A 22,572-nucleotide genomic window follows, 5' to 3' on the forward strand; every position below is an offset into this window, starting at 1 on the left:
CTCTGCTTCCTCCTTTTCCCAGCAGGCATCCCTAAGATCTTTGCCAGTACCTTCTCCCCACCAAGACCAAGACAGTTTATAACCAAACCAAGACATTTATTGAGGAAAAAAAAATCTCCAGGGAGGTCTGGAGCCTGGGGTGGGGTGTTGTCAAGTGATAATTTGGGGGAAGAGGCGATATTTAGGGTGGGGGAACATAGATGGTCCTGGGCTTTCTGGGGAGGTCAGGATGCTGCTGTATACACACTCCATTCGGGTGTTCAGGTCCCCAAAGGTGCCCTTTGTTTAATTCAATTCCAACTTCAGGTGCATGTATGTGAGATGGGTGTCTGGCATGTTGTGTGTGTGTGTGTGTGTGTGTGTGTGTGTGTGTGTGTGTGGTGTGAAGGAATAGAAAGGAGGTCACTTTTGTCCCAAGGTGGGGAAGTGGGTCTGGGAAGCAATCATCATGGCAGAATAGGACTCCATCTCTCCACATTCAACTCCTGGTGAGGGTGAGAGAATCCCACTTTCAAAACAGTTGACAAGGAAACAGGAATGGCTTGGGACAGTGTGTGGGTGGGAAAAAAGCAGCTAGCTCTGGGGATGAGAACAATTCCCATGAGAAGAAACTGTGGGGCAGCCCCCAGAAGTCAGAGTATATGGGGTCAGGAACCGAAGGAGCTTAAGGGCCCAAGCTCAGGAATCAGTTCTGGGTGGGGGTCCAGGCGGGCCAGCCGACTCTGCTCCAGGGCGATGGCCTCTGCTGAATGCTTACACTTTTCAGAGCCACATTGACAGGTGAAATACTTGCTCTTAATGTCCCAGAACCGGTCGCCATAGTCGAACCTGCCAGGAAGATGAAAAGAACTTGGGGTCCAGACCTCAGAATCTCCAGGACTTTCAGTCTATCTCCCTCCCAACCCCAGAGGCATTTCCCAGCTCTCATCCACTTTGACTGCTTTTTTGGAACGTAGGTCCAAGCTTCATGTCAAACCCAAACCAAGATAGGAGGGGAAGGAGCAGCTAGGTAGCTCAGTGGATGGAGAGCAGGCCTAGAGATGAAAGGTTCTGGGTTCAAATCTGATCTCAGACACTTCCTAACTGTGTGATCCTGGGCAAGTCCCTTAACCCCCACTGCTAGCCTTGACCACTCTTCTGCCTTAGAACCAACACACAGTAAGGATTTTAAGATGGAAGGTAATGAGTTAAAAAAAAAATTGGAAGGGGAGCAAATAAATATAGACCTGTGGGGGCAAGGAGCAGGGTATGAAAGGGAACTCTTTGCCAGTTCCCTGAGGGATCCTTAGGGGCTAGGGAACAGCATCCCAGAGCACCTGAGGAACTCTCCAAGGGCTAGGAGAGAGGCCATAGAATCCTAAGATTTAGGGTTCAAAAGGACCTCATAGATAATTTAGTCTAGGGGTTCTTAAATTATTTTGTGTCATGGACAAATTTGATAGTCTGGTGAAGTGTTTTTTAAAAAATTACATGTAATTTAATACATTGAATATATATTTATATATAAAATAACAACTTTACCTTCTGCCTTAAAATTAATACTAAGTATCAGTTCCAAGGCAAAAGAATGATAAGGGCTAGGCAATTGGGTTTAAGTGCAAGAAAGCTAGGAAATGTCTGAGGCCAAATTTGAACCCAGGACCTCTCAATCTCCAAGCCTAGTTCTTTCATTTTTTTCTTAAACCCTTACCTTCCATCTTAGAATCACTAGAGTGAATTGGTTCCAGAGCAGAAGTGCAGTAAGGGCTAGGCAATGAGGTTAAGTGACTTGCCCAAGGCCACATAGCTAGGAAATGTCTGAGGCCAGATTTGAACCAGGATCTCCTGTCTCTAGGCCTGGTTCTCCATCCACTGAGCCACCTAGCTGCCCCCTCCTTATTTTAGAGCTCAGGAATAAACAAAAGAGACAACAACTTTCCCGAAGTCATAGGAGTAGACAAATAGACCTTATTCTGGGACCGGGCTGCTACCCCTGGAACCCAGTCTCCTGGGCCCGTGATTCCCCTTTCTCACACTGCCTCCTCCCTAGACTCTGGCCCTTGCATCCCCCCTCACCCTAGCTCCTCGCCGGTCCGGATGTCTCGAGAACTGAAGAAGGCGATTCGGGGGAACCTGAGGTCTTGGTGCAGCATAAAGACTCGGACGGGGATGATGTTGGGGTCACACAAGTGATTGATAAAACGACTGATGTTGCCATAGTATCGGGCATCGATGCAGTACACCTCTCCATCCTGGAGAAAAACCGGACTGGTTACTTCTCTATCACACCCGGCTGGGGCAGGTGCCCTCAGCATCTCACTGAGGCTGTATCACCTCTTACTGACCCACCTCAGGATTTAAGGGGGGCCCTGGGGAGGAAATCAGGCGCCGTTCCCCTCCCTCACCCCAGCCTACTCACTTTATTGTCGAGGTCAAAGAGATAGGAGTCATCTTCTCGAACATCTGCCTCTGCATCTGAGATCAGTTCTCCAACATACCTAATCCAGCAGGGAGTCGAGAGGAGTTCTGAGGAGGGTCCCACATAACACCCTCTTCTACCCCCCTGCCCCAAACGTCTGTGACTTATTCTATTTTTAAAAAATCCTTACCTTCTGTCTTAGAATTGATGATAAGTATTGGTTCCAAAGCAGAAGAGTGGCTAAGTAAGCTACTGGAGTTAAATGATTTATTCAGGGTCACAGAGCTAGGAAGCATCTGAATCTAGATTTGAACCCAGGACCTCCTTCCTCTCTCCTGGCCTAGCTCTGTATCCATGGAGCCACCTATGACTTACTCCTGCACTATCCTTTTCTATTTCTCCAAAGAACTCAGTCCCTCCCTCAAAGTTCTTATCATCCTCCCTAGGCCACCCCATTCATGCTGAGGGCCAGATACTGGAGTCCAGAAGAGATCACTGTGGGCTACTAGGATTGGGACATTTGTGCCGGATCACTGAAATGGGTAAGATTGGACAGGTGTGGGGGAAGTGGGAGAGTATTTCAGGTAGAGTACACTTAGGGTACAAGTAGGCTAATCTCCTATCTCTTTTCTCTCTCAATTCATTTACACTGTCACTAACCTACTAGTGAATAAACTTTTATCAAGTGCTTTCTATGTGCCAGGTACTGTGCTGGGGATACAAAGAAGGTCAAAAGACCATCCTTGCCTTTGAGGAGCTTCAAACCCAACAGACCTCATGACCATCAGCCTGGAGAACTCCAAAAGCTTCCCAGAGTCTCTGGGTTCTCAATCCAATGTTGCCAGAATATCCTTGTGCCCAACTCTTTGTGACCCCGTGGGGGTTTTCTTGGCAAAGATATTGGAGGGCTTTCCCATTTTCTTCTCCAGCTCCTTTGACAGATGAGGAACTGAGAGAGGGTCCAAAGACTTGTCCAGCTAGTATCCGAGGCCAGGTTTGAACTCAGAGGAAGGAAGATGAGTCTTTCTGACTGAGGCTGGGCTCTCTATCCACTGTGCCACCTAGCTGCTCCCTTTATTACACACAGATCTGGTCGAGAGCTCCCAGGGGCCCCTTCCTGCCTAATAAATAAAGTTTAAGTTCCTCTGGCATTCAGTGAGTACACACACACTGAGTCACTTTAGAACTAAGTACTGGCTTCATTTTTTGTACCTGGATCTCTAGAACTCAGAAGAGTGCCAGGAATTATCTTCCTGGATACTTGCTGAATGACTAATCAAGGTCCTTTACAATCTGGTACCACCCTACCTTTATGGCCTTTTCACAAACAATCTACATCCCCGTCCCCCTTTACACCTTTGTACATGTCCACATTTCAGGCAATCCCAAACTACTCTATCCAGTAAATTGTTATCATAATTTTGCTCATGCTATTTCCTGCAAAGGGAAATGTCCTCCTACCAATAGACTGCCTACTCAACTCTTTTGACCAGACTTATGATTTCATATGAGAAGTAGCTGGCAGAATGCCAGGAATGGAGCCAGGAAGACCTGAGTGTAACTTCAGCCTCAGAAACTAGCTGTGTGACCCTAAGCAAGTCACTTAACCCTATTTGCCTCAAGTTTCCTATCTGTATGATGAGGTGTGGGAGGAAAAAGCAAACCACCTCAGTATCTTTGCCCTAATTGGGGTCACAAACTAATAAACACTCACTTCCGGATTCTAATGCTGGCTTTGTCCACTAGACCACACTGCCTCCTGATGGGCTTTTCCTCATTATTTTTTAAAATTGTATTTTCTCAGTTAACACTTTCTTTCCCATTGGAGGGGGAAAAAAAGCAAAACCCATGTTAACAAATAGTTGTAGTTAAACAAAACAAACTACCAAATGCATCTCATTGTGCATCTTGAGTCCATCACATGGCAGCATTTACCTATCCTTTCAACTCAAATATTACCTACTTCTATGAAACTTTCCTTGATCTCTCTGGTCAATAGTGACCCTAAATAAGTCTTTGTGATTCTCTAGATGCATTTTTTCTTCTTCATTAAAAAACAAAACAAAACAAAAAAAACCTACGGGGAAGCTGGGTGGCTCAAAGGATTTAGAGTCAGGCCCAGAGATGGGAGGTCCTAGGTTCAAATCTGACCTCAGACACTTCCCAGCTGTGTGACCCTGGGCAAGTCACTTAACCCCCATTGCGTAGCCCTTACCACTCTTCTGCCTTGGAGCCAATACACAGTATTGCTTCTAAGACTGAAGGATTTACAAAAAATAATAAATTAAAATCTGAGGTCATATTTGAACCCAGGCCCTCCTGAGCCCAGGTCTGACACTGTCCACTACGCTATCTAGCATCCCAAAAATGCACTGCATCTATAATACAGTGAATTAGAATTTCATGTTTGTACCTACCCCCTTGCCAGACTTTAGGATCCATGAAGGAGCAGGCTGTATCTCATCATCTCCCCCAACATTTACCTAAGCACAGTACTTGGTACACAGTAAATGTGTAATAAATGTTAACTGAATTTGTTGATAGTGTAGTTAGAACAAGGAAGTAGAACACAGGAAGGAGGGGCTTAAAATAAGACTATAGCAGTCTTGAATGCCACACTAAGTGAGGAGTTCCCGAATATTTCTGAGCAAGACAGTGATATATGATCATGTTACTAATGATGCTTTAGGATGAATTAATGGAATTCATCTAATAGTATGTTTAGAATGGGTTTGAGTCATGGGAGAGATTGGAGGAAGATGGTGGTACTCTTCTATGAGTGTGCTACATCCAGAAGCTGGACAAGGCTGGAGGCAGCAGAGACAGAAAAGAATAAGGTGGTGTAAGAGACTTAAGGACAGTTTGTAAATGTCAACTCAAGAGGCAAGAGAGAAGGTGAGACTCCAAGATGGTGGAGGTTCTGGGTCTGGGCAAGTAGGAGATCACTTATTTTATTTATTTTTTAAACCCTTACCTTCCATCTTAGAACCAATACTATGTATTGGTTCCAAGGTAGAAGAGAGATAAGGGCTAGGCAATGAGGGTTAAGGGACTTGCCCAGGGTGACATAACTAGAAAAGGAACGAGGCCAACTTTGAACCCAGGACCTCCTGTCCCCAAGCCTGGCTCTAAGTCTCCTAGCTGCCACAGGATAAAGGCTTTTAAAAAGGCTAGTGAATGTGGTAATAGATTATTTAGGTGGCCTCTGAGGGAGTAGGTTGGTTTTTTGGGTTGGAGCAAAAATCTGGCTACAGGTGATTAAAGAGGTGGAGGCACTGGTTATGAAGATGGATCTTTGGAAAAGGCGGACCACTAAATGATGGAAAAGAAATGAGGTGGAACAGCTGGGTAGCTCAGTGGATTGAATCAGGCCTAGAGATGGAGGTCCTGGGTTCAAATATGACTTCAGGCACTTCCTAGCTGTGTGACCCTGGGCAAGTCACTTAACCCCTATTGCCTAGCCTTTACCACTCTTCTGCCCTGAAAGGTAAGGGTTTAAAAAAAAGAGAAAAGAGGGAATGAGGGGGAGTGGAACCAACATGGAGGAAGTATCAGGAAATAAGACACCTGAGCTCTTGTCAGAACTCCTTGATTCAAACAGATCTATGAAATGTACCAGCCTGAATCCTGAGGGAGAAAGGCAGAAAAATCACAGGAAGACCTCTGTCTTGTCCAGGTCAAAAGACGACAGAAAGTGAGGTGCAAACAGTGGGAACAGTCAGAACAGGGTTACTTGGTACATACAGAAGACTCTTGCACCAGGGACAAGTTATGCACCACCCACAAAAGGAGTATGCACACCCATACTAGGGTACTATAACAGGGATGGGTGCCAACTGATAGCTTTATTGGATCAGCCCAGATCTTTCTTCCAGAAGTGTGGCAGAGTCCAGCCCTTAACAGCAAATTCAAAGTTAGGTCATGGGCTGGAAGAACAAATAAAAAAAGAATACCATAATAAAGTTATTATGATGTGTCAGATAAAGCAAATTTAATGTAAGTGTAAAAAAAAATTATAAATGGAATTAGAATACTTGAGGAAAAAAATTGGAAAAAGTGAGAGCTATTAAGAAAAGAATTTGAAAGGGAATTAACAGCTTGGCATAAGAAGTACAAAACTATCCCAAGCAACAAACTCCCTGAAAATTCAAATGGACCAATTAGAAGCCAGTAACTTCTTAAAATATAGATAAGGAGAAGCTAGGTGACTCAGTGGACTGAGAGGTAGGTGGAGATGGGAGGTCCTGGGTTTAAAGCTGGCCTCAGACCCTTCCTAGCTGTATGGCCCTGGGCAAGTCACTTAACTTCAATTACCTAGCCCTTTCTGCTTTTCTGCCTTGAAACAGACATGTATCAATTCTAAGACAAAAGAAAACACAAAAAAAAACACAGACAAGACTGAAAAAATGGAAGAAAATTTAAAAAATCTCATAGCAAAAATAACTGATTTGGACAACACAAAGAGGAAAAAAACATTTTAAAATGGGAAAGGATCTGTTTGTAGAAAAATATTTATAGCAGCTCTTTTTGTGGTAGCAAAGAATTGGAAACTAAAGAGATGTCCCTTGATGGGGGAATGGCTGACCAAATTATGGTATAAAATGGTGAAGGAATACCATTGTGCTGTAAGGAATGATGAACAGGATGATTTCAGAAAGAGCTGGAAAGACCTACAGGAACTGATGCAGAGTGGAATATATAGAACCAGGAGAACATTGTACATAGTAACTGACATATTGTGGGATGATCAACAATGATAGACTTTGCTACTAATAGCAATACAATGATCCAGGACAAATCTGTGGGACTTATGAAAAGAATGCAATCTATCTCCAGAGAAAGAACTGTTGGGATAGAAATGCAGACAAAAACATATGACTTATCACTTGTTTATCTGGGTATGTCTTGGGGTTTTGGTTTTATAAGATTATTCACTTACAAAAATGAATAATATGGAAATAAATTTTGCATGATAATACATGTATAACCCAGATTGAATTGTTTGCCAGCTCTGGAAGAGGGGGAGGGAGGGAGGGAGGGAGACAATATCAATCATATAATTTTGGAAAACTTATGTGGAAATTTATTAAAAAAAAAAAAAAGAATTGCTATACTTGGCAGCTAGATAGATCAGTGGACTGAAAGCCAGGTCCAGAGATAGGAGGTCCTGGGTTCAAATCTCACTTCAGAAACTTCCTAGCTCTGTGATCCAGTGCAAGTCATTTAATCCCTCATTGGCTAGCCCTTACTGCCTTTCTGTCTTGGAACCAAGACACAGTATTGATGCTAAGATGGAAGGGTAGGGTTTAAAAACAATTACTGGACTATCTGAACACAGTGACCAAAAAAAGACCTACATATCCTATTTCAAAGAAATCTTCAAACTGCCTGTATCTCTTAGAACCAAAAGGCAAAATGGAAATAGAAAGAATCCAGACACCTCCTGAAAGAAAACCCAAAATGAAAATTCCTAAGAACATCATGGCCAAAATCCTGAGCTTTAGGTCAAAGATAAAATACTGGAAGCAGTCAAAGAATTAAAATGCTGAGGAGTGACAGTCAGAATCACATGACTTCTAGCAGCCACCACTATAAAAGCAGCAAATTTAGAATACAATATCACGGAAAGGGAAGGATATGGGTTTACAACCAAAAATAATTTGCCCAGAACTGAGTAAAATTCTATAGGGGGAAAAAAATAGACCTTTAATAAGATTTCCAAGCATTCCTAAGGAAGACTAGAGCTGAAAAGAAACTTGATAGTTCAAACATGTGAAGAGAAGCATAAAAATGTAAACACGAATGAACAATGTTAAAGGGACAAAACAAAGACAAGGTGCTCACATTCAAATATGGGGAGATGGTACATGTGACCCCTCTAAATCTTATCATCATCAGGGTTCCAAGAAAGAGTACAATCAGACACACCCTGGGAATGGTTCTATTGTGTCCTGATGATCTCAAGTAAAGAATGGAGAAAAGGAATATGCAAGGGGAGAAAGGGAAAGAAGGTTATGGAAAATTATCTCCTATAATCAGGACACACAAGTAGACATCAAAACAAAAAAGGAGGAAGAGGTGGAGAGGGGGAGTGGCTGATACTAGAACCTCACTGTCATCTGAACTGATCAAAAGAAGGAAATACACACACACACACAGTGGAGCACAAAAAATTCATTTCAAACAATAAGAAAATAGGAAGGGGGAGGAGAATTAGAGGGAGTATAGATTAAGTGAGGCAATGAGTCCTAAGCAAAACAGACTCTTAAGGATATACAAAAACAAACATTTAGGGGGCAGCTGGGTAGCTCAGTGGATTTAGAGTCAGGTCCAGAGATAGGAGGTCCTGGGTTCAAATCTGACCTCAGCCACTTCCCAGCTGTGTGACCCTGGGCAAGTCACTTGACCCCCATTGCCTAGCCCTTACCACTCTTCTGCCTTGGAGCCAATAAACAGTATTGACTCCAAGACGGAGGATAAGGGTTTATAAAACAACAACAAAAAACATTTATAGCTTTTTTTTTTTTGAGGTGGGAATGGATGGGAATATGAGGAAGTAATCACAAATTGGGGAATGGCTAAGTTAGGATATATAAATGACTGAACACTACTGTGTGAATTCTCATCAGCACAAGACCAACAGGGATTCCAGAGGATTTGAAGAAATATAATACCTGTCTCCTGAAAGAGGGGTGAAGGACTCAAAATGCAGAATGAGACATTCTTTTTTGGGACATGGTCAGTGTGAAAAGTTTGTTTTAACTGACTATACATGTAATGGATAGTTTTTTTTATTTTTTCATTTTCTCAATTGGGGGAAGAAGGATAAGAAGTTGAATCTTGGCTGATTAAAACATATAATTTTTTAAAAAAGAAATAGTGCAGTAGTTTGAAAGTGCTATTCAAATATTTTGAAACGGAGTGGGAGGAATTGAACCAGAGACTGAAAGCATAGTTGAAGTGTCAAGGTAGAGAAGGCACCAGGTAAAGGGAGGTGGGAGATAGGAGATTATTAATTTAGACAGATTAAATTTGGAAAGGAGTAAAGACAGCGCTTCTTTTGAGACATGAGAGGGTGGGTGAAGAGACCTGTGGAGGGAAGTTAGGAAGATGAAGCAGCTCAGAACAGGATGCTTTTGACTTGATGATTAAAGCAGTTAGTGAAATCATCTGTTTGGAGAAAGAGGGGGACTGGGGATTGTAATAACAAGAGTGAAAAGTGTGCTAGGGGATTATTTCACTTTTGTAGGTGAATAACAGGACAGATAAGCACCATTAAAAGAGCTCAAACTCAGCTTAAATTCCTAGTGGGTAGGTTTCTCCTGGAGTCTAGTATATGTAGAGACACATATTTAGGCTCCTGATATGGAATTAGAGGACTTGAGTTCAAACCTCAACCTTCCTTCCCTGACAACTTATTATTTTTGTGACGGTGACCAAGTCATTGAATCTTTGAGCCCGTTTCCTTATCTTTAAAATGAAAGGGTTGGATAACATGATCTGGAAGGTCACTCACCTCAATCTAAAGCTAGGATAAATTTCTGTTTTTTTTCGCTGGTTTGGGGAATGCCTTCTGCAAAAATTTCCCCCCACTATTGCCCGCTACAGCAATTAATTCTGTAATTTAGTTTTCTAAATGGTGCCTGAGGGCACTGAAAGGTTGAAGTGATTTGTCTAGGATCAGAAAGTTAGCATGTGTCAAGGGGTATAACTCAAACCCAGGCCAGCTTGCCTCAAACTGGCTGTCTATCCACACATCAGACTGCCTCTCTCTCTTTTATTCCACCAGGAAGTCCCATCCCTTACCCTCCTCAAACCCTTCCATGTTCCCTTGTGGGAAGGCCCCAGTAGACTCACTCGCAGATGAAGGTACCCTGGGGAATGGTCTGTAATGCACGGACACCCCAACCCATCTTGGCAGTACGGTAGAGCTGTAGCCGAACCCTAGAAGATGTGGATGAAGAGAGAAGAGATGGAGTTATTCTAGGAGTATGGACAGGATAACAACCAGGGAAAAGAAAAAGGATTCTAGATTTAGAGCTCGAAGGGATTTTGTGGGCTTATCTAGAGTACTCTCTTGTCATTAAAAGATGAGGAAAATGGGGCCCCAGAAAAGTTGAGTGTCAGGCCCAGCAGATAGAGAGCCAGGCTTAGAGCCAGGAGGTTCTGGGTCCAAATCTGACCTCAGACAGATCCTAGCTGTATGATCCTAGGGAAGTCACTTAGCCCCATTTGCCTAGCCCTTGCTTTTCTGTTTTAAGAGCTGTTATGAAGGCAGGAAGTAAGGGTTTAGACAAAAAGTTAAATGTTTTGCCCAAGGTCACTAAGAAACAAATCCCACTTGGAGATGGGAGTTGAACCCAAATCCTCAGACATATCCAATTCAGTATTCCTTCCACTATACCTCTCAGAGGGACCTCCAGAGGGGGAAAAAAATATGGGAAACGGTCAGCATCAGCTGCGGAATGGAGAAAGAAGAGAGTGCCCTAGGACCAAAGGGTATCTGACTATCCATACTTCACTTTAAAAAAGAGGCTAAAACTTCAGGAGGAAATTAAGGATGTCCCCAAGGGTCTGGGCCAGGTGGGAGGCTAAAAGGAAGGTGCCCTCACTTGATACCACTCTGGACCACTCGATTCTTGCAGCTTCTCCAGCAGGCACAGGCCTGGTTACACTCAAAGATCAGGGGAGGCTCAATCTTATTAAACTCCTGAAGCAAACGTCCATCCTGGTTCCAGAGAAAAAGGGGTAAAGTTAGAAGAGATAGTGATGTTTCTGGGACTCTACTTAGTGTTTTCCCTTTCCAAATCCCCCCTTTGTTTTGTTCCATCCTGTGGGAAGGAAGGAGTCTTGAGGGGGAGGAGGAGAGCATGTTTGTACAGGAAGCAGGACAAACACAGGGCCATTTGAAGGTTATTTGCATATAGCAACAAAAATGTTGAAGCCACTTTCTTGGCAGGTTTCCCAAGAAATGTTCTCTGTTGCCCTTGGTTCAGGATCAAGGGGAAGGGAGAGAAAAGAACTATAAAGGGAGAAAAGAACTATAAAGAGAAGGCTTCCTTCTCTCTGAGCTCCACTGTGTCCTCAATATTTCTTCCTCCCTGGGCAGGGATAGAGTATGAATACTAGCAGGTGGGGGAACAAATCCCATGACCTGAGGACTCTAGAGGAAAAGGGATCTTTTGAATGGAAAACGAGGGGCCTGGGAAGCTCACCCACCTTGTCATACCAGCACCGTATACTGAGTTGGCCACAGAGACAGTTGGAACTTGAGCAGTCATCCACACAGGTGCAGTGCTAGGGGGTGAAGACACTGGGGTCATATCCTCCAAGCCCAGGACCCCGGTATCCTGCCCTCCAGTCTCCCATCCCTCCATGGCCCAGAGCCCCCATTCCTTCAGGCTTTTGTCTACCCAGGAGGGGAATAACACTTTGGGCAAAGCTATTGGGGTGTGGATGGTAAGGGTACATGCTGACCTTTCTCAGATAAATAGGGAAATCAATAGCTCTAGGGGTCCTTTTCCCACCCTACTTACCTGCAGGTGTGTGATGTTTCGGTCAATATTCATAGTGGAAGTTTCACAGTTCTCGGAGATGTACTTGTAATCTTCAGGGCATGGCTCCCCATCCACCCCATTGACGCAGGGGATCGGCACATTCTCATAACCCCGAGCTACATCTCTGTGGGAAGAGAAGCAAATACGGCTGAGGAGATGAGACACCCAGACCCCTGGGGGGTCACAGGGGGGAGGGGTAAAGGGTCAGGGGGCTTTGGGAATGCCCACCTGCAAATGATCTTCTCCGTCCGCAGGGCTCGGTTCCCCACACCGAGGCGAAGCTTTCGGTTGAGCTGCAAGGCCACCCAGACATCAGAGCGCTCGGGGGTCAGGTCCCAGGCAGTGTCTCCTTCTTTGTTCCTTAACTCTGGATCTGCCCCCCTGGACAGGAAAAGCCTGAAGGGGTGGGAGAAAGAAAGCACAAAGTGCTATGGAATGGAGGAGCCAAGACACGGGAGAGGGATGGATAGAAGGTAAGGGAGGAGGCCGAAGCTGGGAGCCGGGGCCGAGGCTTTGGGGGTCGGAGCTGCTCACAGCACACAGTCGTGGTAACTCTCTCGAGCGGCGATATGCAAGGGCGTGTCTCCGTGGTAGTTGACTGCATGGAGGTCACAGCGGGCGTTCAGGAGGACCTCAGCAATGGCAGCACTGCCTGTGAAGGATGCCCAGTGCAGACAGATGTTCTCTTCCTGAGAACAAAGATACAGGAATCGGGTCAGGATATCTGGTGGCCAAGGCTCAGTTAAATTCAATGAACATGCCAGACACCAGGGAAGCTCCAGAGATTAAATAACACATGGTTCCTGTCACCAAGGGGCTTTTGGTGTAGTAGATGGTTTGGATGAAGGTAAAAATGACACATAATAGTACAATAATTAATAAGGGGCAGCTAAACAACATAGGGGATACAGTGCAAGGCCTGGAACTGGGAGGACCTGAATTCAAATGTGGTCTCGGACATTTCCTGGCTGTGTATTACAGGGCAAATCCCCCTAGTCCTTACTGCTCTTCTATCTTGGAACTGGTACTTAGTATCTATTCTAAGGTAGAGGGTCTTAGCTGATTTTTTTCCCAGAAGGTCTTAGTTTGTTTTTATTTATATTTTTTCAGAAGGTTTTAGTTTATTTTTATTTCTTCATATTTTTCCAGAAGGTCTTACTTTATTTTTATTTATTTATTTTTCAGAAGGTCTTAGTTTAACAAAGAAACAAACAAAATGATGATGGGGCAGCTAGGTAGCCAGCGGATAGAGCACCAGGCCTGGAGTCAGGAATTTAAATCTGGCTTCAGATCCTGGGAAAATCACTTAAACCTCAATTATCTAGCCTTTACTACTCCTCTGACTTAGAACGGCTACTTAGTATCAATTCTAAGACAGAAGGCAAGGACTAAAAAAATCAGTACATTAATAAATCCGAGAGATACAAAATGAAGTGCTGTCTAAGGATACTAAGGTATCACCCTTTCTCCACCCCTAAGATGCCACATGCTGTCACTTACGTTGTCAGTGAGGGTGACATCTGCTCCTCGGGTCAGTAGCATTCGAATGACTTCAATATGTTTATGTTCCGCTGCCCAGATGATGGGTGTCCAGCCCCCATTATCCTGGGAGGAGGGAAAGGAGGCAGGTGAGGGTGGACTCTTCCTATAGCTGTATCCAGTTAGAAGGGGAGACATAGGTTTCTCCTTCCATCCAACTCAGAGACAAGAGACACAGCAAAGCACAGGGAGAGACATAGAGAGAAGAGAGCAAGAGATATACACAAGGGAAGGGGAACAGTGCGGAGGGAGAATGGGATAGGAAGGGACAGAGCAGTGAAGGGCAAAGACAGAAAGTGATCCAAGGAGGGAGCAGGAGCTACATGGGTTAGAGCCCGGGCTGGGGCAGTAAGTGGCACCAGAGGGCAGACAGGGACAAGCAGAGACACAGCACAAGTCACAGCCATACAGAGACAAAGGAGAGGAGAGACGGCACAAGAACATAAAAGGGGGGGGGGGGGAGGAGAAAGGCAGAGAATACTTAGAACACTTAAAAGACAAAGTTGGGGGGAAGAGCCTGGGGAACTGAGGCAAGGGGGAGAAGGGATAGTCACTGACCTGAGCATTAACGTCCACTTGGCCAGTGCTAAGCAGCAGGCTCACCATCTCCAGGTTGCCAATCTTAGCTGCATGGTGAAGACAAGTGGAACCATCTTCCTCCTGGGGAGACAGGGGACCTTTAAGACCTGAAGCCGGGGGTGGGGTGGGGGGAAGGCTTGGACCCCACCTTTGGCTATCCAGTGAAACCTATAGACTCCCTCAGGAAAATGTTTTTAAATATCTGAAGGAAATGTTAAACTTCAATTTTTGTTGTTCTTTAGTTGTTTTCAGCTGTCTGACGACTCTTACCCCATTTGGGTTTTTCTTGGGAGATACTAGAGTGGTTTGCCATTTCCTTCTCCAGCCCATTTGACAGATGAAGAAACCAAGGCAAAAAGGGTTAAGTGACTTGACCAAAGTCACACTTATGGTCTTTCTTTATTCCAGACCCTGCATCTATAAATTGTCCACCTACTTGTCCTCACTTTTAGTTAGAGGCTACTTTAAGGAATAATTTTTCTTCCTCATCCAAATTTACAGAACCCTTTGCCCTCAAGGGACATCCATAATTACCTCCTGATTTTTTCCCTTCATTAGATATAACCCCTTGCCATCCCTCCCACTTCTCTGCTTGGTCCAGTTTCTCTTGTGCCCACCAGCTTCCCCAGCAGTGGCCCCCACCTTGCTATAGACACAGCCTCCTCGCTGCACCATGTATCGAGCGGCCTCCACATGATTGTTGGCCACAGCCTCCATCAGAGGGGTCCGCTGCAGCTTATCCACAGCATTAATATTTGCTCCAGCCTGGGAGATGGGGAAAAAGGGTTAGTCAGTCCATCAACAAGCACCTATTAAGCAATAACTATATGCCAGGAACTGAGGACCCAAAGAAAGACAAAAATTAGGATCCCTGCCTGCAAAGAGTTCCTCTTCTAATGGGGGAAGGCACCATGCAAACAACTAGGGACAAATTGGCTAAATGCAGGGAAGATGAAAGGTAAAGAGGGAAGGAATTAGCCTCTGGAGGGACCAGGAAGGGACTCCTGGAGAGAAGGTGGGAGTTGAGCCGAGTCTGGAAGGAAGCTGGGGAAGCTAAGAAGTGGAGATGAGGGGGAAGAGTATTCTGTATGGAGGCGACAAGTACACACAGGGACAGCCAGGACACGAGGAACTGGGGCTGGAGTGTCATGTGTGAAGAACAGCAAATCAGACAGGAGAGTCTCATTATACAGTGGGTAGAAGGGAGTATGCTGTGAGGAGGGAAAGACGACAGAAAGGGACCAGACTGGGGGATGGCTTTAAATGAGAAAGCGAGGACCTTATGGTTGATTCTGGAGCTACTGGGCTGACATGATCAGAGCTGTGGCTCAGGAAGATCGCTCTGGCACTGAATGGAGGATAGATTGTAGTGAGAAGAGACTTGAGGCAGGAAGACCAAGAAGTCGGCCATTGTAAGAGTCCAGGTGAGAGGTAGTGAGAGCTTGAACTAGGATGGTGGCTGTGTGAGTGATGAGAAGGGCAAGAAAGGGGATGCACAAAAGAGGTGATGTTAAGGTAGAAATGACAATATGTGAGAAAGAACAGAGAGGAGATAAAGGGGGAGAGGAAAAGAGGGAGGGAGGGAGGCAGGGGGAGGAGAGAGGGAAAGGGAGAGAGAAAGAGAGGGAGGGAGAGAGAATGAAAGGGAAGGAGGGAGAGAGGAGAAAGAGAAAGGAGTGGGGAGAGAAGGAAAGGAGTGAGACAGATAGAGAGTGGGAGAGACAGAGAGAGGAGAGGGGAAAAGAAGGAGAAAGAGGGGGAAAGAGGGAGAGGAGAGAGAAAGGAGAGGAGAGGAGGAGGGAAAGAGAGAAAGGAGTGGGGAGAGAGAGGGAAAGGAAAGACAGAGTGGGAGAGACAGAAAGGAGAGAGAGGGGAGAGGGGAAAAGAAGGCGAGAGAGGGGAAAGAGGGAGAGGAGAGAGAGAGAAAGAGAAAGGAGTGGGGAGAGGAAAAGGAGAGAGACAGAGTGGGGGATACAGAAAGAGAGGAGAGGGGGGAAAAGGAGAGGGGGGAGGGGAGGGAGAGCAGAGAGGGAGACAGAGGAAGGAGAGGAGAGTGAGAGAGTGAGAGAGAGAATGTATGTATGTATGTATGTATTCCAGGAAAGAGGAGGCAAGAACAGGGAGATGGGCCAGGGAAATAAGGGCTGAAGGTTGGAAAAGATGATCAGATAAGGGTGGGAGTCTCCTTCAGTGACTAGGATAAAGGGAGAGGGTAGGAGAAAAGAGCTTAGACTATAGATTCTGGGGTCAAGGAGAAGGAATTACCAGATACTGAGAACTTGGTTTGCTCTTACCTGCAGGAGCACATGGCAGATCTCAACAGAGCCCTTCTGTGCAGCTGCATGCAGGGGTGTACGCTTGCTCTGCTGGTCACTTTGAAAATTGGGGTCCAGGTTGTCCACTATGGAGGGGGGTGGGGAAGAATGTAATTTACAGAGACTGAGGGAGAGGGACAGATGTATGGAGAAAGAACCCAGGTTGGGCTGGACACTCACAGAGCATCAGGACGACTTTCTGCAGCTCCCCCTGTTTCACTGACAGGTACAACTGACGGGGATGGAAGCGAAGCTTCTTCCGCCTGCCGGGAGAGGAATGGAATAGGGACGGTGTAAGGACTCTTCCCTCAGACACCAACCTTTGCTCCTCCCTAAGTTTGAACCTATTACAAACAGATCCCTTTCCCTTAAGAGACAAGATATTCATCTACTCTCTAGCCATTAGTTTCTTTTACCGCTCGGACTCTTGGATGACGAGTGCCTTCTCCAGGGCTTCTCGGCCCGGCCCAGCCCCTAGGCCTACAGCTGAGAGGATATTGCCATTGGGCAATGCCAGAGAAGGGCCTGAGCTATCGATGGTGTCAGCCAGGGGATCGCAGAGGGGGCGCCTTGGTTCTCCATGACCCCGCATCCTGGCACTGAGAAAACAAAGAGTGTGGGGAGAGGGCTCTTGTGTTCTGGGGAGGGAAAAAAAAAGACTAGGGAAAGGGAAAGACTCTCATATCCCAAGGAAAGGATGAGAAGGAAGGAGGAAAGAAGGGAAGAAGGCAGGAAAGAGAGATATAAAGAAAGTTAAAATAAAGGAAGAGAAAGAGGGAGGGAAGGAAGAGAAGAAAGGGGAAAAGAGAAAGGGGAGGGAGGGGGGAAGAAAGCCAGCAGAAAAGACAGAGAAGTGAGCACTGAAAAGTCAGAGAAGGTATGAAAGAACAGTGGGAGGGAACAGGAAGAGGACAGTAAGAGAAAGTGAGATAAAGAGATAATAGGTTCAAGTAGAAATGGAAGTGAAGAAAAATAGGTGAAGAAGAGCCTACAAAGGGCTCTTCTTTTCTGGGGGAGAGGGGTACCTGGGCTGGGAAGTGTCGGCCCGTCCAGGGGCATCCTGGGCAGGGGGTGGGGGGACAGGAGCAGCAGTGCCAGGAGGTGGGGCCACCCCATCACTCCGGGCAATTGTCACCTCCTGGGCCTCAGAAGCGTCTTCCCCACAGTGGGGGCAGAAAACCATCCCATTCAGCTGGGACACGCAGGCTTTGTGGAATCGATGGGCCACTCGGAAATCAGGGTGACACTCCAAGAATGTGCCCTTGTTGGGGGGGGGGATTGGGGGCAATGGCATTAGGACCCAAATAAATGACCCAGCTTCACGGTTCCCTCCAATTCCTCCCTCCCCATGGAGGCCTGGTTGTTTGCCCAACAACTTCCCTCCCCTACCCGATCCTGGGGATTTGCATAGCCCTACCAATATCCCTTCTCACCGCTGTGCAAAAATAGCCACAGCCTGGGCAGCAGTGATGCTTAACCATCCGCGCTCGATGCATTTCACAGAGTACCATCAGAGCTACTCTGCTGGAAGGCCTCATTGTTTCCCGCTTTTGGATTCCTGCACTGCAGCCTGACAGCTAGGAGGATAAGATGTGAACCAAGGAGAAGAAAGAAGGAAGACAAGGAAAGGTGAGGCAGTCCCCGTTACTCTTCCCTAGTTTTTCCCCTCCACCATAATCCTTTCCCTTCCATCCACTGGTCACCCACCAAACCTTAGTTAGAAGGAACTTCGAGAGTTCAACTCATATTAGATGATATTGGATCTTCCCCACTTCCCCAGTTTTCCTTCTGTATTCTCTGTGAGTTCATCCTCTTCCCCCTACCTCTCCATCCACACTCTCAGTAGCCATGCACTTATGACCGGCCCTCTCGCTGATCCGATCAATTTTTGGAGCTTCCATACGGCAGCTGCAGAGGGGTAATTCCTCAAACCCCCGCTCTGTCTCCAGGGATGATGTGTCATTTGACACCCCTTGGGGTAAGGAGATGCAGAAAGAGGGAAGTCACAGGAAGACCCAGATACTACTTCTACCCAAATCCTTTCATCTTATTGGCTAGTTCTCTGATTCAGTTAGAATCAATGAAATACTCTTCCCTTTCTCTAGTCTACTGGGTCATAGATCAAAATTGCTCCTAACCCCATCCCCTCCAATAACAAGAACCCTTTCCTTCTGTCAACAATAGTTACTCCTTCCACAGGTGAGTTATTATTATTCTTATCCTCAACTCCTCCCCCCACAGGCTCCCTGTATCAGGGAATGCTCCCCATTTCCTCAATTACCAGCATGGTTGGGAGAAAGGTTTCCCTCGTTGGGTAGCTCCAGGGACCCCAGAGGCACCTCTATGTACTCGCTGGGGCCGGAGGGACCAACACCATTCACCCCTTACAGAGAAAGAGCATGAGATGGTGTGTGTGTGAGGAGAACAAAGATCTGGGCATCTGCTGCCCTAAGGGAACAGGAACTGAATTCCAGATTCTTACCTCGCTGCTCCTTGGCACGAGGTGTTTCCCGCTTTCGACGTTTCCTTGTGGGCTTCACCCAAGGGCTGTCCTTCCGCCATTTCTTCTTGGCTTTTCGTCGACCACTAGAGCCACTCTGATGAAGGGGAGGGGGAAGAATCGGAACCTGGGTATGTGGACTTGTCTTCTCTGTTCCTAAGCCTAGACTTCCTTACTGGACCCAGATAGCAAATCCTTACCCTATCCGACTGATTGCCAGACTCCTCATCTTCTTCCTCTTCTTCTTCCTCCTCTTCCTCCTCTTCTTCTTCCTCTTCCTCCTCCTCCTCCTCTTCCTCCTCCTCTTCTTCCTCACTCAACTGTTCTGCCAAGACCTCTGCCTCAGACTAGAAAAGGGAGGAGAGGCTGAGGCTGTTTGGGAAGGTGACCCTCATGAGGGTCAAAGGCTCTGTCCTTTGGCTGATCTGGTGGGGAGTCTTGAAAAACTCAAGACAGGACAACTGTGGTCTCAAGTTTCAGGGAAGCATGCAGAAACCTCTCCTTCTCTCTCTCTCTCTCTCTCTCTCTCTCTCTCTCTCTCTCTCTCTCTCTCTCTCTCTCTCTCTCTCCTCTCTCTCTCTCTCTCTCTCTCTCTCTCTCTCTCTCTCTCTCTCTCTCTCTCTCTCTCTCTCTCTCTCTCCTCTCCTCTCCTCTCCCTCCTCTCCTCTCTCTCTCCCCTCCTCTCTCTCTCTCTCCTCCTCTCTCTCTCCCCCTCCTCTCCTCTCTCTCCCTCTCCACTCTCTCTCTCTCCCCCTCCTCTCTCTCTCTCTTCTGTGTCTGTGTGTGTGTGAGCAGTTTTGTAAGGTAAATCATGGAAGGATTCCAGGTAGGTAACTGTGAAAGGATGTTTGGAAGGACAAGAGGTAGTCAGTAGAGAAAGATTAATCATTAAGCATCAGGAGGTATACAGAGAAGCAGGGGGACAGACACTCTAAAGGCTGGAAGGAGCATCATAAAGGTTAACATGAAGTTGGTAACAGGGAGGCCACCTCACCTCAGACCCAGGGGCTTCTTACCTTACTGTCTGAGTCAATTCGCTCATCCACAGAGTAGGAATCGTAGTACAAACTGAAGCCTTCTCCTACATCTGTATCCCAGTCTTCCATGGCCTCCTGGTTTTCTTTCTCTAGGGTCATGTCCTCAGATCCCCCAGCAGGCCCCAGTTCTTCCAACTGGAAAATAAAGAGGTCCCCTTCCATGAAGATTTCCTGATCCCATCAGTTCCCTTCTTCCACATTCTTATATTTTGTCAAGATGTCTCCTCTGCCTTTATCAATTTCTACCTTAATTCTATTGATGTGTATGTCGAACAATTAACTAACCAACATTTACTAAGAACTTACTAAGGGTAGTTCAGTGAATAAAAGAGCCAGACCCAGGGACAGGACGTCCTGGGCTCAAACCTGGCAGCAGACACTTCCTAGTGTGATTCTGGGCAAGTCTCTTAACCCCAATTGCCTAGCTTTTATAACTCTTCTGCCTTGGAATGGATATTTTGTATCAATCCTAAAACATAAGGTAAAGGTTAAAAAAAAAGTGCTTATTAAGGTGCAACTAGGTAGCACAATGGATAGAGTGCCAGGCCCCCCCCTGAAGTCAGGATCACCTGGGATCAAATGTGGCTTCACAGTTCCTAGCTCTATAACTCATGGCAAGTTACTTAATCCCTATTGCCTGGCCCTTCCCCAACTTCTGCCTTGAAATAGATAGTTAGTATCCATTCTAAGGGAGAAGGTTAAGAGTTTTAATTAAAAAGCAAGCAAGCAAGCTTATAAAATTCCAGGCACTGTACCAGGTGCTGAGAATATGAAGAATGAAACTATTTCTAAAGAAACTCATTTTACCTGGAGGGGACAAATATACATAAGCACACACATGCAGAATAAACACAAAGTAATCTGACAAAGAGTACTGGCAATTGGGTAAATCAGAAAGAGTGAAGGTGAGGAAATTGATTTCAAAGCAAAGTAAGGAGTTTAGAGATGGAGTGCCAAGAGTGAAGAGCAGAGAAAAGGCCTGTTTGTATCTCAGAGTGGAAAGGAAGCCTCATTATACATTACAGAAGGCAAATAAGGGCCAGGCTTTATATATACATATATAAATAAAATTTATATTTATTTTATGTTAAGTGTAAATATTAAATTTAACTAAATATTAAATATAAATATTATTTATATTAGATATATCTAAAGGGCCAGACTTTAAAAACTGAAGAGTGTTTATTTTATCCTAAAGGCAATAGGGAGCCACTGGAGTTTGCCGAGTACAGGTACAGTATTAATAAGATGACTTCCTTCTCTTTCACTCATCTTGCATGAAGTGGCTATCTGACCAAGGCTAGCTCTTCTACTTGTTCAAGTGAACCTATTGCATCCTGTCTCTTCAACAGATTGCCCGTCATCCCCACTCTTTCACTTCTCTTCAATCTCTCCCTAGACTGCTGTCTCCTTCCCTACTGACCACAAAAATGCCCATGTCTTCCCAATCCTGAAAAAAATCCTCACTTGACCCTTCTATCCCTACTATCCTCCTCTCCCTTTTCTGCCCTTTGTGTCTAAACTCTTTTAAAAAATCATCTATAAGAGGTTCCTCTACTTTCTCTCTTTTCAATGTCTTCTTCAACCCTTAAAATCTAATTTAGGACCTTATTCCACTGAATCTATTCTTCCAAAGTTACTATGATCTGTCGCCTTTTCCCCTTGTACTTCTTGGCCTCTCTGTAGCTTTTGTAACATTGTTGGTCATCACCCCCTTCTCCTTGATACTCTCATCTCTCTGGCTCTTCAGGGTACCCCTCTCTTTTGGTTCTTGTTCCATCTATTTGGATTCTCTTCCAGATAACAGTCTAAGTCTAAGATATCCCTCAGGGTTCTGTCCTGGGCCCTCTTCCCTCTCTCTCTATATATCTATTGTACTTAATGATCTTATTAGCTCCTGTGGATTTAATTACCATGTCATTCTCAAATCTATCCTGTCCCCAATCTCTCTCTGATTTCCAATCTCTTATCTACAACTGTCTTTTAGGCATCTTGAACTGGATGTCGAGTAGACATCTTATACTCACTTTGTCCAAAATGGAACTCATCATATTTCTCCCCCAGAGCCCTAACCTTTCCTGAAGAAGGCAACATCATCTTCCCAGTCCTTCATGCTGACAACTAGGAAGTCATCCACAACTGCTCATCTTCTCACTCCCCATATCCATTCTGCTGCCAAGGTCTGTCAATTTCACCTTTGCAACATCTTCCGTATATTACCTCTTCTCTGATACTGTCACCACTCCAATACAGGTCCTTGTCATTTCTTGCTTAGACTATTGCACTAGCCTATTAGTGCATCTGCCAACCTCAAATTTCTCCCCACTTCTCTCTATTATACCTTTAGCCAATGAAGTGATTTTTCAAAAATGCTCATGTCTGATCATTTCCTCTACTTCATAAATCCCAGTGGCTTTCTATTGCCTCCAAATTCAAATTCAAAATGCTGTTTGGCATTCAAAGCCCTTCATAAACTAGCCTTCTGTCTTCTTATTCCTTATTTCTGAACATGTATTCTTCAATCCAGTGACACTGGCCTCCCGGCTATTCTATAGACAAGAAATTCATCTGCAGGCTCCAGGTTTTTTCCCTGGTTGTCTTCTAGTCCAAGAATGCTCTTCCTCCTCAACTGTCTAATGACCTGCCT

At 45.5% G+C, this 22,572-nt stretch overlaps 1 protein-coding gene and 1 long non-coding RNA gene across 7 annotated transcripts in view; one reads left to right on the forward strand and one right to left on the reverse strand.

Moving 5' to 3' along the window:
- Positions 1–75: 75 nt before the first annotated feature.
- Positions 76–22,572, reverse strand: part of EHMT2 (euchromatic histone lysine methyltransferase 2) — a 26,125-nt gene continuing 3,628 nt past the window's right edge. Inside the window, exons 7-28 of one of the 6 annotated variants that reach the window (XM_056817917.1) lie at positions 19,905–20,060; positions 19,089–19,235; positions 18,871–18,985; positions 18,670–18,771; positions 18,212–18,360; positions 17,822–17,965; positions 17,414–17,649; positions 16,805–16,987; positions 16,569–16,651; positions 16,368–16,474; positions 14,716–14,838; positions 14,053–14,154; positions 13,456–13,560; positions 12,490–12,644; positions 12,184–12,351; positions 11,935–12,079; positions 11,618–11,695; positions 11,011–11,126; positions 10,256–10,342; positions 2,399–2,477; positions 2,056–2,231; positions 76–828 (exon numbers count right to left, since the gene is read on the reverse strand). In XM_056817917.1, coding sequence (XP_056673895.1) covers positions 648–828; positions 2,056–2,231; positions 2,399–2,477; positions 10,256–10,342; positions 11,011–11,126; positions 11,618–11,695; positions 11,935–12,079; positions 12,184–12,351; positions 12,490–12,644; positions 13,456–13,560; positions 14,053–14,154; positions 14,716–14,838; positions 16,368–16,474; positions 16,569–16,651; positions 16,805–16,987; positions 17,414–17,649; positions 17,822–17,965; positions 18,212–18,360; positions 18,670–18,771; positions 18,871–18,985; positions 19,089–19,235; positions 19,905–20,060 — 2,937 coding nt within the window. In that variant the 3' untranslated portion in view covers positions 76–647. Of the gene's footprint in view, positions 829–2,055; positions 2,232–2,398; positions 2,478–10,255; positions 10,343–11,010; positions 11,127–11,617; positions 11,696–11,934; positions 12,080–12,183; positions 12,352–12,489; positions 12,645–13,455; positions 13,561–14,052; positions 14,155–14,715; positions 14,839–16,367; positions 16,475–16,568; positions 16,652–16,804; positions 16,988–17,413; positions 17,650–17,821; positions 17,966–18,211; positions 18,361–18,669; positions 18,772–18,870; positions 19,016–19,088; positions 19,236–19,904; positions 20,061–22,572 lie in introns of all 6 variants that reach the window. The other 5 variants (XM_056817916.1, XM_056817918.1, XM_056817914.1 and 2 more) reach the window with 5 other exon arrangements.
- Positions 2,629–4,125, forward strand: LOC130457321 (uncharacterized). The gene is made up of 2 exons (XR_008916502.1): positions 2,629–2,940; positions 3,102–4,125. It is a non-coding gene; the product is annotated as an uncharacterized LOC130457321 (long non-coding RNA).

This window comes from Monodelphis domestica, chromosome 2 (genome assembly GCF_027887165.1).
Source record: "Monodelphis domestica isolate mMonDom1 chromosome 2, mMonDom1.pri, whole genome shotgun sequence".
NCBI classification, from domain to species: Eukaryota; Metazoa; Chordata; class Mammalia; order Didelphimorphia; family Didelphidae; genus Monodelphis; species Monodelphis domestica.